This window comes from Aspergillus mulundensis (genome assembly GCF_003369625.1).
Source record: "Aspergillus mulundensis strain DSM 5745 chromosome Unknown scaffold_0, whole genome shotgun sequence".
In the NCBI taxonomy this organism is placed as follows: Eukaryota; Fungi; Ascomycota; class Eurotiomycetes; order Eurotiales; family Aspergillaceae; genus Aspergillus; species Aspergillus mulundensis.
The window spans coordinates 1,583,514-1,596,229 of record NW_020797888.1 but is presented as its reverse complement, the minus strand read 5'-3'; the positions used below and the strand labels follow the sequence as shown (position 1 = coordinate 1,596,229).

The following is a 12,716-nucleotide window of genomic DNA, read 5'->3' as shown; positions in this document are numbered from 1 at the left end:
TTCACTGGAACTTCACATGATGTACTTCGTACCCTCCAATCTTGCTAACCACCCCCAACCCACTCTCCTTAACCTCATCCCTCTTAGTCGCATGCAACCGCGCCTGCAGCGAAGTCCACGAGATGGCCGCATAGTGCCCCTTCTCTTTCGCCTCCCCTTCACTAACCGCGATCTCCTCCACTACATCACCCCTCGTATACCGAAGGCACCCCTCTGACTCACTCCCAACAGCCAACGTCCGATCTACAGCATCTACAAAGCCCTCACCGACGGCATAAAATGTCGCAAGTTCAACGATTGGATCATCGGTGATTTTGTTAATAGCCTCCTCGTCGAAATGCACGTGGATGATTGATGGCGGGCCAGAGAGAAGTCCCTCTAGCAGGCCCAGGAGCTTGGGGTATTCGGCGCTCTCGATGAATTTCTGGTGGAAAGAGATGTCGTCCCAGTCTGTCCAAGCTCATTAGCATACATCACCCATTGTCTGAATCTCGGAGGGGGAGGGGGCGCACTAATCATCATCTGAACTTTATTCGGGTCTTCCTCCCATCGACCCCATTTTAGACGGCGACATCCCTCTTGCGCGGAGATTACGGGAATTGTCTTTGGGACGACCTCGTCGATTCTTGCTTCAGGGGTAAATGGGATAGTAACTATCTCGGTGACGATGCGGGACATGATGCAGGTTTGATTTTTTGGTTCCTGCGGGATTGTTTGGGGTTGAAGATAGCAATGGTTGTTGTGCGGGGGTACTTGGCAAAGGGTCGTGGTGGGGTGGCCTGTCCGCTGATATCTTGAATTATTCAGGTAGCCGATCAAAGTAGTATCAAGATCCAATAGTGTTCCTTCATACGAGGTGCATCTAGAAGGAATTCTGACTGGTCAACCTCGACGACTTGATGGGGAGGCAAGAAAGTAGATAGGAGCAGCGCAGAATGGTTCTTTTTAGGGTTAGATAAGTATAGATCCACTGCCCACCTGCACTCTAAATCCTCTACAGTATTTCTCCTGAAGACTATTTCTTTTGAAGAGGTCTGTTAAGTTCAGCCTGAAGCCTAAGACCGCATGTTCGGTAGCTCATCGTTGTCCCCCAAGAATAAAGTTCTCCGTAGAAAGATGAGGTATATTTTTTCGCACCCCCGTCGGTTACCTACTATTAGCCGCATTCGTAATTTCTTGGCAACGCAGCCTACGGGATTTCGTAAACCTTGGGAAAACTATGTTCTCTGTTTGCTTTTCCCCCCTTTGTCAAGAACAGTGCATTACTATCACCCTTGCTGCACCTCATGTGTGAGCCTGCTAAAATATGTTGATGTTCGGAGAATCCCGACATCGGATAGCTCCTAAATACTCCGTAGTCCATGGCCTAGACTAGTTCCTCACGGTTCTTCTGCAAAAGGCCAAGCTCATGTCACTGTCCTCGATTTGGCTTGGCGGCTCCTCTTTTTTCAGGTGAGTCAATATCTATAATAGGAGCGAGATATACCTTGATTTTTCAGCTTCAGCTTCCTTCTTTCCCTTCGCCATCTCTCTACCCCATACCGCATCATGGACATTGTCATCTCGCAAAGGACGAGCATCCGCAGCCAGTCGCTTACTCTAGATGTTAACATCAACCCACCAGCAACACAAATTCAATCCTCTGCCTCGCCATTCGCTTCGTTTCTAACGGGCGAGAAAATCGAGGGCACCGTCTCCATCATCTCACAACGCGATTTCGGCTTCGATCGTCTCCACATCTCGTTTGTCGGTACGCTTTACGTCCGCCCAGATGAAGGAGCCTCATAACTGATTCAGAACAGGCGAGGAAAGCACAACCATCCCGAGTAGCAACCCGGATAAGGCAAAGCATCAATTCCTAGAGCTCATTCAGCCCATCCACGACTCGGCTCTTCCGAGCCCTAAAGTCTTTATAGCCAAACGTCAATATGAATTCCCATTCAGCTTTGAAGTCCCTGATTATCTACCTTCCTCGTCATGCCGCCATTCGTCCGACCCTCTTTTGAAAGCAGCCCATCTCCATCTGCCTCCGAGTTGCGGAGACGCCAGCATAGCTGGGTTTGGCGGCAAACTGCGGGATGACTTTGCCCCAGCCGCGTGCAAGGTCGTTTATTCCATCTATGCTAAGCTCGAACGTTTCAGTAAAACGTTTGAAACCCAGGAGACAATCGCGGATAAGAGGCTTAAGGTGCGGATCAAGCCGGCTGTCGGTGATGTGCCGCTTCCAGACCTACAGTCCATGAACAATTCCAGCAGTGGTTATAGCCTACATCATGAACTGACTATTCATGGTGGCAACTCCAAATCTAAGTCTCCGGTGACAGGCCGTCTGGCCATGACATTAGAACATCCCGGATGCTTTTATCATCCTCTACGAGATCCAATCAGACTAATCAGCAAAGCAATTCGAATATTCCTCGTATACACACCCTCAGCTTCAGATCCAATCACTCCACCTCCGGAACTCAAGTCACTCAAAGCCCAAATCACAGCAACAACGATATACACCACGAAGCTCGACAATGCCATCCACCCTCTTCCCAAAAAGAGAGATTTCTTCAATCGCCCCGCTAACTTCCGCGATGCCGAGCTTCCGTTATCCATTCCGTCTACTCCACGACTAGGCTGGACACAGGACCAGACGGGTAGTTATACAACGACCCTGCTTGTACCGGTGACATTACCCAAGGATAAGAGTTTCATTCCAACGTTCTATTCCTGCTTGATATCGAGGGTGTATAGTCTCTGCTTTCAACTTTCTGTCCAAGGTGCTTCGGAGCCGTTCAGGTTGAAGGCTCCCATGCAGATTGCTGCGGAGAGGGATCCGGCGGCTCTGCCGTCGTATAATGCGACGCTGGGGATTATTGATATGGAGTGATAAAGTTTATGAGGTGGCAACGCCGTTGGTCACTTACCGGTACAAACTTAAAATATATGGAAGTCATGCCCTATTCCTTTGACGAATCTTCCTCGCTACGCCTCGCAAGTTTTCAACTCCACATGATGAGAAATTATCAAACTACAAAAATGTCCGAAACACGTCCTAGTGCGGTCTTCTTCATCCGCGAGCTCCTCGAGCCTATCCTGCTACAAACGGACTTTCGCACTATAATTCTCGCACAACGTGTCTGCCGCTTCTGGAACTCCCTTGTGCAAAGTTCAGACGACCTGCAAGTCGCAATATGGCTTAAGCCGTATCCCGAGAACCGCCTCGGCGGCGGGATGTCACAGCCAAGGCTGAACCCCCTCATTTGCGACTCTATCTGGGGGTTTGTGCCTCGAGGGTGCCCGTGCGAGCTGGCACCACCTTCACAAGCCGCAAAGCGAGACGAAGCAAGCTGGAGACGTATGCTGATCACGCAACCGCCTTGGAAAGACATTGCTATCACCGAATTGAATCGCGACAGGGGAATTGTTGGCTCTGAGGGTCCAGGTCCATTCTATACACTGATCAGACTCGATAGGCACAATGACCCATTTCGCCTCGGCCAGCTTTGCGAAGATCTGAAAAACGAATCTCCACGCACGAAAATTATGTGGCATTCGATATTAATTCGGGCGCCGCCGCCTGTTGGCTATGAGTTAGGCCCATGCTATCTTTCAGGCTCTGTGTTCGCAGATATTATCATAGTATGCAATAATCTCTCATACTCAGCTCAAGATATGGGCGGCGAACAGGAGAAGGAGAAAGAGAAGCCCAAAATACTGAATATCGAGCGCTGGCTTCAGTCTGCTGGAAAGTGAGATGGCTGTTATCGCAAACTCCCTTCAGAGCTGGTTTTGCATCGCTTGTACCAACTACAATAAACTTTGCCAGAAGTATAAGCAATTCATCGCACCTATACTCCCCACACGATGCGCACATGGAAAGTTGGGGAAAGAGAGGCCTGCACCGATTCAATGAGAGCGGGTTGGAATCTGTTGGAAGGCTTTCAAGCTGCTTGAGGATATCCTGGAGAGTGAACTGTTATTATATGGGGTCAAAAATCAAACAGTATGTATTCGATGTATATCTTGTTACCATGAATTATCTTACTTGTGCTCTGCCTTGGGTACCTCTACCCATCGCTGTAACAGGGTTTTCAGCAGGAAGACCGCGTGCACAGCTGTAACTATAGTACCCGGCTCTGCTGATATCCTAGAGAGGAGTACCTATGATAACCACCAGTACTATTGGGGCCCGTGTTTACGGGGCATCCATTCAGCAACGTGACTTCTGCATCGGGACACGGCCCATCCTAACTTCTATCCCAATGTCACACGTCAGTCTCAGAGGGTTGCCCCGGAACCACCGGACACTCTGTTGGCTTTTATCACAACTCGATGCTTACCGCTGGGATGTCCAAGATCAGTTCACTCGCCTCAAGGTAAAACGTCGTCACAATCCATGGTCCGGATTTGTTGATTTGCTTCCAACCGGTCCAAGGTGATAAGCTTAACTCTAATTGAGAATTGGCTTTTGGTTCAAGCGAGATATACAGCGTACAGAATGTCGTTGACGCGATCTTCTAGGATGGGCCCTTCAAGTGTTCATGCGCAAAGTATCTAAAGGGACGGTATATTGCTCGATCGCCATTGCAATATGGCCAGTGCGGCCACTTGGTACCTATGAGACATAAGTGTGGAGATCGTCTCCTGGCTGGGTGCTACTAGCTGGCGACCCAAGGGCAAGATATCATGCGTATGGACCGGAAATATCCCTGACTCGAGAACCTAAACATGCCTTGTGAGCTGATTGAAGTGTGGCCCGGATGTGAGGGGGCAAAAACCAGCCATCTCCGTCATCTTTCTTTCGTGCACCAGGCTATCTTTGCGGGTTTCCTTTACGTCGAGTTTCACTACATGCATTTGAACCGCCGCTCGTCCTCCACCAGTCAAGCAGCCGTCCGTCATCATGGCCGATAAAGGAAAAGGGGCGAAAGGACCCAAGGGGGACAAGGGGGATAAAGGAGATAAGGGCGATAAAGGTGAGAAGGGAGACAAGGGTGAGAGGGGAGAGAAAGGCGACAAAGGTGACAAAGGCGAACCAGGCATCGGAGGATCGGGAACCGGAGGAACAGGCAGTTCAGGCAGCGGAGGTAATGGAGGAAAAGGTAATGGCGGCGGTGACAAAGGCCAGGAGGAGGGTATCAAAATAATGCCTCCAGCAGCTCCTCCAACAGAAGGTCGGACCTCCGGTTCTCACGAAAGGCGAGCCTCCAGACGCGTATCCCGTTCTTCCGCCAAGGTAGAAGATTATGCGAATCTTGATGAGTATGGTAAGCTCGTCAAGTACATCTCAACCTTCCGCGATAAAGGCGAAGAAGAGGGCGAGGGTAACTTCGAGGAGAAACGAGTCTGGTACGCACCCTGGAAGAAACGCAAGATTCGCCTCAAGGAGACAGATGAAGAGCCCGGAAAATATCCTGAGGACTGGCTCGTCACGGATATCCAACAGGGTCTATCCACGGCCGAAGTGCACAACAGGCGACGGCGGTCTGGGTGGAACGAACTGGTTTCTGAAAAAACAAACCCGTTTGCTAAAGTGCTGTCATATTTTAGGGGACCTATTCTATACAGTAAGTCAAGAAATCCCTTGGTTTAAGCGCATTTCTAACCGGCTCAGTCATGGAGCTTGCTGTTCTTCTTGCCGCGGGCTTGGAGGATTGGATTGACTTTGGTGTCATTATTGGTATCCTGTGCCTGAACGCTGCGGTTGGATGGTATCAAGAGAAACAAGCCGAAGATGTGGTTGCTAGTCTCAAAGGAGATATTGCCTTGAGGGCCAATGTCATACGTGACGGGGAGCAACAGGAAATTTTGGCCCGCGAGCTCGTGCCTGGAGACGTCGTATGTGATGCAAACCGCCGGATGCAGACCTATACTAAGACCAGCAGATTATCGTTGCGGACGGCCAGGTTGTTCCTGCAGACTCAAAGGTTGTTTGTGACTACAATGATCCCAATGGCTTTGAGGAGTTCAAGCTGCAGCTCGAGCGTGGTGATCTCAGCAGCACCTCCGAGTCCGACATGGAGGATGACGATGAGAAAGCTGAGCAGAAAAAACCTGCCAGGAAGCGTGGATACCCAATTCTAGCATGTGATCACTCTGCTATCACGGGCGAGTCCCTAGCAGTAGACCGCTATATGGGCGGAATGATATTCTACACTACTGGCTGCAAGAGAGGCAGAGCGTATGCCATAGTCCAGACTGGGGCAAAGACCTCGTTCGTGGGCCGCACAGCCACCATGGTTCAGTCGGCAACAGGTGCAGGGCATTTCGAAATTGTCATGGATAACATTGGTACATCATTGTTAATACTCGTCATGGCGTGGATCCTTGCCGCGTGGATTGGTGGCTTCTTTCGGCATCTGCCCATTGCCTCCCCTCGCCAGCAGACGCTGCTTCATTACACACTCTCCTTGCTCATTATCGGTGTTCCTGTTGGTCTTCCTGTCGTGACGACGACTACGATGGCCGTAGGAGCAGCGTACTTGGCGAAGAAGAAGGCTATTGTGCAGAAACTCACTGCTATTGAATCGCTTGCTGTACGTTTGTAATCCTTGAACTTGATGCCCAGATTGAGCAGCTAACAGCTCCAGGGAGTCGATATTTTGTGTTCTGACAAAACCGGAACGCTGACCGCAAACAAATTAAGCATCCGCGATCCGTACGTAGCGGAAGGTGTTGATATTGACTGGCTATTTGCGGTGGCCGCGCTTGCGTCTTCTCACAATATCGATTCCCTCGACCCTATTGATAAGGTAACACTTCTTACTCTCCGGTCATATCCCGGAGCACGCGAGATCCTGAGGAGGGGCTGGGTTACAGAGAAATTTACACCATTTGACCCTGTTTCCAAACGTATCGTGTCCGTGGTCACCTGCGATGGGGTTAGGTACACCTGTACGAAAGGCGCGCCAAAAGCGGTTCTCCAACTCTCCAACTGCGCAAAAGAGACCGCCGATCTCTACAAGGAAAAGGCGCAGGAATTTGCACACCGAGGCTTTCGGTCTTTGGGCGTTGCTGTTCAACGTGAAGGGGAAGACTGGACGCTCTTGGGTATGCTTCCAATGTTTGACCCGCCCCGAGAAGATACAGCACACACGATTCGGGAATCACAAAATCTAGGGATCAGCGTGAAGATGCTTACAGGAGACGCCTTAGCAATTGCTAAAGAGACCTGCAAAATGCTTGCGTTGGGGACAAAAGTGTACAACTCGGACAAGTTGATTCATGGCGGCCTGAGTGGCGTAATGGCTGGTGATCTAGTTGAGAAAGCAGACGGCTTTGCAGAGGTATTCCCGGAACACAAATATCAAGTGGTTCAAATGCTTCAAGAACGAGGCCATCTCACGGCCATGACCGGGGATGGAGTCAACGACGCACCGTCATTGAAGAAAGCAGATTGCGGCATCGCAGTTGAAGGGGCCTCTGAGGCAGCACAGTCAGCAGCAGACATTGTCTTCTTGGAGCCAGGGCTGTCAACGATTATTGACTCGATCAAGATGGCACGGCAGATTTTCCAGCGGATGAAGGCATATATCCAATACCGCATTGCCCTTTGCCTGCATTTGGAAATCTACTTGGTGACATCAATGATCATTATCAATGAAAGTATTCGCGTGGAGCTCATCGTCTTTCTGGCTCTGTTCGCCGACCTGGCGACGGTTGCGGTTGCATATGATAACGCATCGTTCGAACTTCGACCCGTGGAATGGCAACTCCCCAAGATCTGGTTCATTTCTGTTCTTCTCGGCGTCCTCCTTGCACTGGGAACTTGGGTGATTCGGGGCACAATGTTCCTACCCTCTGGCGGCATTGTTCAGAACTGGGGTTCTATTCAAGAAATTCTGTTCCTTGAGGTTGCCCTCACAGAAAATTGGCTGATCTTCGTCACGCGCGGCATAGATACCTGGCCATCTATCCATTTAGTGACAGCCATCCTAGGTGTCGACGCTCTTGCAACAATCTTCTGTCTGTTTGGATGGTTCAGCAACGAAACCATGCCCACGAACCCGGCAACGTCCTTTGTCGAGACCACCAACGGCTGGACAGATATCGTGACCGTCGTCCGAGTCTGGGGTTACTCGCTGGGCGTGGAGATCGTGATTGCGCTTGTATACTTCATGCTCAACAAGTTCAAATGGCTTGATGATCTGGGTCGGGCGAAGCGTGACAAGGGCGATTTGAAAATCGAGAACCTGTTGGGTCACCTTGCACGCTTGACGGTTGAGTATGAGGTGCCTGGCCAGCCGAAGGGACGGTTCTTCTTGGCTACAAGTAAGGAGGAAGAGGAGGCTGAGTAGATATACCGCTAATGGGGTGGTCAGTACGTTTGGTATCTTTTGTATCTTGGTGGCTGACTGTGATATCGCGCAATCTACCTTGTTTATTAATATATAAGTGGCCTTTACTTAGTTTGATAGTTGATAATGGGATGTTGTTGACGCAGTACCAATCGAATCAAGGAAACTTCCATAGAGAAGATGTTGCATTAGTATGGCTCAGCTAAGGGCATTAAGTTCTCCTTCACCGTCGGGAGTCACAGCCATTATCTTCCCCAAAATTTTGACTAAGTTATGTATAGACAGGAATAGAATGAACAAGAGCCTTACGCCTTGATCTTCGCCCAGAGCTTCTCCATCTCATCACCCATGGCCCTCTCGGCCTCCTTGTGCAGAGCCCTAGTCGACAGCGAGCGCTTCGAGATAGCAGCAGCCATATCCTCGCGAGCCAGTTCAACTAGACCAAGTTAGCCGTTAAGCCTTCTTCAGTAATAGAAGAAGAGAAGATAGAGGGACCATACCATGCCCAAAAACCGCCGCTCGCTTTCCACTGAACATAGCATGAGGCACATTCGTGCTCCCATCGGAGTTACAATCGCCAACAGCAAACACACCCGGCAGACTCGTCCTCATACCCGGGTTGATGCTCGTATCAATCTTACCGCTCTGCATCACCAGCCCAAGGTCATACGGGAGAGACGAGCGTTGCGCCGTCTCAAAGTTCGTCAGGAACGCATTCCGCTCAACGGGCTCGCCCTCCGTAAAGTGCACGCGGAAGATATCAAACTGCTGCCCCTGGTCGTTGCGGTTGGCGCCGCCGTCCTGGATCCGCTCAAAGGATTCAATCGTCCTGTTGTCGATGGAGACGTTGTACGCGCTCATCTGCGCCTGCCAGTCGGGGGAGCTGCTTTCCAGGGCGGACACGTACTCGTCCGTGTAGGAGCCATTGACGAAGGCGATGATGTCGCTGTTTAGCGTGGAGACTTCGAGCACACTGGATACGATGTGGGGGAGGGTTCCTAGGATCCCGAACGGCTGGTCGCGGTGCTCGTACCCGTCGCACCAGGGGCACCAGAAGATCCCCTTTCCGAAGCCCTCGATTAGGCCTGGGGTTGAGGGGAGGACGTCGACGAGGCCGGTTGCGAGGACAACCTTGCGAGCTGTGTACTCGGCGCCAGTGGAGTCCGTTGCGCGGAAGAAGGTCGTGGCGTTCGTGTGGTTTACGGGTGTGATGGAGATGACTTCGTTGTCGATGAAGGAGGCCGTGCTGTAGTTTGAGATCTGGGCGCGGGCTGCGGCGCGGAAGACGGCTGGGGGTGTTCCTATCCTTCTGTTAATATCTTGTTCTGGTAATGCGGTGGTAGAGAGAGGGGAGGGTGAAAGGGGAGTGTACCGTCGTTCCCAATAACATCGTGCATCTCCCGCGTGGGATCATTGCGGTAGTGGCCCGAGTCGAAGATGACTGCCTTGCGGCGGACACGGGCAAGACCGCTCAGTACACTAAGACCTGCTGGACCACCGCCGACGACGATGACATCGTAGTCTGTCTCCGGGATGACGGCGGAGAGGACCGTGCCTGTTAGGGACAGGATGAGGGGGAGGAGGCGTGAGAGGAGCATGTTGACGAATTGTCCCTTCACCACTACAGAGACTAGGCGAGGGTAGATGGGATGGGCTGGCTCCGCTGGCTGCTGCTGCTGCTGCTGCTGCTGGCTACAGGGGACGGAGAAGGAAGGCGATATTTATGCGTCCGGAAAGCGCATATCTTTTCCTATCCAGAGCCACGGAATGGAAAAGTCTCTCGGCGCAGCCAGCCACGGCCAAGCCAGCTGCAAGATTGAATCATGATGATGATCAGCGCAATAGTTCATGCGGGATGAAGATCCGCCAGGCTGGGAAAGAGAAGAAGAAGACAGGCCCACGGGTCAATGCTAAATAAACATCGACACTCAAATCCGTTGTACAAATCGGCATACACCATTATATTAGTAAAGAGATCAAAGTAAACTAGGCACGTGAATAATAATGTGAAGGAGAAAGAAAAAGAAATGAGGGATAAATAAAATGCGGCCAAGGCAATCAGATCTGAATCCAGCCCAGATCGGCGACTGGCCCCAGAAGCGAAGGAAGAAGGTTCGAGGGCCGATCCTGATCGTCGCCCACATCTTGGTTCTGCTGCTGCTCTCCCGCGCTTTCTTGCGGAGCGGCCGGGGTTTCTTGTGGTTGCTGCTGCTGCGGTGCAGTGCTTGCAGTTGCAGTTGCAGACTCGTTCTGACCCTGCTGTGCTGAGGTGCCTGCAGTTGAAGTTGCAGACTCATCCTGATCTTGCTGTGCCGAGGTGCTTGCAGTTGAAGTTGCAGATTCGTTCTGATCTTGCTGTGCTGAGGTGCTTGCAGTTGCAGTTGCAGACTCGTTCTGATCTTGCTGTGCTGAGGTGCTTGCAGTTGGAGTTGCAGACTCGTTCTGACCCTGCTGTGCTGAAGACGTAGCGTCATCCTGCTGCGGTGGCTGCTGCGGCGGGGTGCTTGCAGTCACAGTTGCAGACTCGCTCTGACCCTGCTGTGTTGAGGTCGCAGCGTCATTCTGCTGCTGGGGCTGCTGTGATGGGTTGCTCGCAGTTGCGGTTGCAGACTCGCTCTGACTCTGCTGTGCTGAAGACGCAGCGTCATCCTGCTGCTGGGGCTGCTGCGGGGATTCTGGCTCCGTCGGGGAATGCGTCGTCGCCTCCCTCCCAAGTGCCTCCGCGATCCCGTCCAAGAATCCCGGGTTCCCATACGCCTGCGAGACGTCCCACATCATCACACCTCCAAAGCTCTCGAACCCCTGGCTGTAGGAAATCACCGGCTCGAGACTTGCAACAGGCAGGTACCCCGTGCTCGCGGCGCCCGTATTAGCTGCCACGCCCAGAAACACACGCACATTCTTGTTCTTGCTCTCCGTGAGGGCCCAGTTGTCCCAGACGTCGAAGTTGAAGTCATTCGCCCGTGCCCTAAGTTTAGCATCTGCCTTGGTTCTGGCGCTAATGGGTATTTTGCGAGCGGGGGAGTAGGCATTTACACCGCAATAGTTGTTGTAGAATTGCACGAAGACTGCGTCGATGGCGGCTGAGCTGTCGGTGTTGAGGATGTCCTTGTCTGCGGCGTCGGGGAAGGGGCACTGTGGTGCTGCTGTTAGGTAGTATTCCTTTGAAGTGTCTGCGTCTGCGAGGGAGCGAAGCCTCGTTACGAAAGCACCGGTATTTGAGACGGTAGCTTCAAAGTCGAAGTCGAAGCCATCGATGACTGCTTCGCCGAAGGGTCGGTGCACTGTGGTATCGCCATTGTCAGGGCCGAAGGTCGCCCAGAGGAGGTCCGCCCCTGCGTTGGCCGCAGTTTCAGAAGCGAATCCGCCTTCGGTGTATGTCGCGCCGCCGATGGAGAGGAGGATTGTTTTGTCTGCCGCTTGGCACTTTGCTATGTCCTCGCTGGAAAAGTCAGTATCTTTCTAACCAAGATACGGGAGGAGGAACTAGGCAAGGGGCCGTACCCAATCTCAGGGCAGTTCAGCAGGTTCGTCCCGCTGAATGTAGTGCAATTGTCTGATGCGTTCGCAAAGTTGATCTCTGGAGCACCACCTGGGCCATTGATTGTCGTTAAGAAGGCAAGGACTAGGACATCGATGTTCGAGTCTATGCAACATACCTTGGTTAGTACTTCGCTTCGTACAGCAAGAGATAGTATGCTCACCTTCGCAGTAATTCCCTAACCGCTGCTGTGCCAAATCCCCAGTCCCTTGAAATGAGTTTTGCCCTAGACATCCAGAGTCAGTCATCATCGGGTACTGCAGTTATCATACCATGCGAGAACTCACCCCAATATACAACGATTGTAGAATTCGAGCTCAGGTCAAGCGCGGCATATGCAGTCTGCAGCGCAACCAGACCAGCCACCGCACCAAGGAATCTCTTGAAGAAGACCATATTCGGTCTTCCTTCTTTATACAACCTTTTACCTCCAACGACGGGTCGACAGCGAGAAGACGGCCAGCAACTCAACAGTCTACCTAGGCGGAAGAGGGACTGGACGGGGACCGAAAAGAGGGAATAACTTCAACCTTGACATGAATTGCGGATGCTTCGACCGGTCTTTAATAGACATGCCGAACTGAAGGTTGGTGCATACCGATGGGCGTACTTTGATTGCGAGTCATTCTTTGGATACATTGAGGCCCGTATTTCCTGTTAGTAAAGCATTCCTCGATATGGCTCGACTTGTACAGCGCTATCAAACTAAGGCTCAGTTACGAATGGAAGCTTACCGAGTGCTAAAGCAGTTTCCTCAAGTTGTTGGACCGTAAAAGCGTCCATTGGTGGCTTGTGGGTGGCCTGCATTCCAGCATGCCAGGTACCCGTGCGATCTTCTTGCCTCCTTGGGTATGGATGCTCGGGGCTGACCATAGTGTGGAATGTCA

At 51.7% G+C, this 12,716-nt stretch overlaps 6 protein-coding genes across 6 annotated transcripts; 3 read left to right on the top strand and 3 right to left on the bottom strand.

Moving 5' to 3' along the window:
* Position 1: 1 nt before the first annotated feature.
* DSM5745_00447 (uncharacterized protein) lies at positions 2–678 on the bottom strand (the record flags this gene model as incomplete). Its single annotated transcript, XM_026742463.1, has 2 exons — positions 2–450; positions 513–678. The coding sequence occupies 2 exons, from the start codon at positions 676–678 to the stop codon at positions 2–4; spliced, it is 615 nt and encodes a 204-aa protein (XP_026608308.1).
* An 870-nt stretch (positions 679–1,548) lies between these two features.
* Positions 1,549–2,878, top strand: DSM5745_00446 (uncharacterized protein; the record flags this gene model as incomplete). The annotated part of the gene is made up of 2 exons (XM_026742462.1): positions 1,549–1,750; positions 1,803–2,878. 2 exons carry the CDS (start codon positions 1,549–1,551, stop codon positions 2,876–2,878), a joined length of 1,278 nt encoding a protein of 425 aa, XP_026608307.1.
* Positions 2,879–3,027: 149 nt separating this feature from the next.
* DSM5745_00445 (uncharacterized protein) lies at positions 3,028–3,744 on the top strand (the record flags this gene model as incomplete). Its single annotated transcript, XM_026742461.1, has 1 exon — positions 3,028–3,744. One exon carries the CDS (start codon positions 3,028–3,030, stop codon positions 3,742–3,744), a length of 717 nt encoding a protein of 238 aa, XP_026608306.1.
* A 1,150-nt stretch (positions 3,745–4,894) lies between these two features.
* DSM5745_00444 (putative plasma membrane H(+)ATPase) lies at positions 4,895–8,288 on the top strand (the record flags this gene model as incomplete). The annotated part of the gene is made up of 4 exons (XM_026742460.1): positions 4,895–5,558; positions 5,606–5,829; positions 5,877–6,527; positions 6,582–8,288. 4 exons carry the CDS (start codon positions 4,895–4,897, stop codon positions 8,286–8,288), a joined length of 3,246 nt encoding a protein of 1,081 aa, XP_026608305.1.
* A 305-nt stretch (positions 8,289–8,593) lies between these two features.
* DSM5745_00443 (NAD(P)/FAD-dependent oxidoreductase) lies at positions 8,594–9,886 on the bottom strand (the record flags this gene model as incomplete). The annotated part of the gene is made up of 3 exons (XM_026742459.1): positions 8,594–8,724; positions 8,789–9,589; positions 9,661–9,886. The coding sequence occupies 3 exons, from the start codon at positions 9,884–9,886 to the stop codon at positions 8,594–8,596; spliced, it is 1,158 nt and encodes a 385-aa protein (XP_026608304.1).
* A 460-nt stretch (positions 9,887–10,346) lies between these two features.
* On the bottom strand, positions 10,347–12,225 carry DSM5745_00442 (glycoside hydrolase family 18 protein; the record flags this gene model as incomplete). The annotated part of the gene is made up of 4 exons (XM_026742458.1): positions 10,347–11,730; positions 11,793–11,934; positions 11,993–12,055; positions 12,117–12,225. 4 exons carry the CDS (start codon positions 12,223–12,225, stop codon positions 10,347–10,349), a joined length of 1,698 nt encoding a protein of 565 aa, XP_026608303.1.
* Between the last annotated feature and the right edge of the window lie 491 nt (positions 12,226–12,716).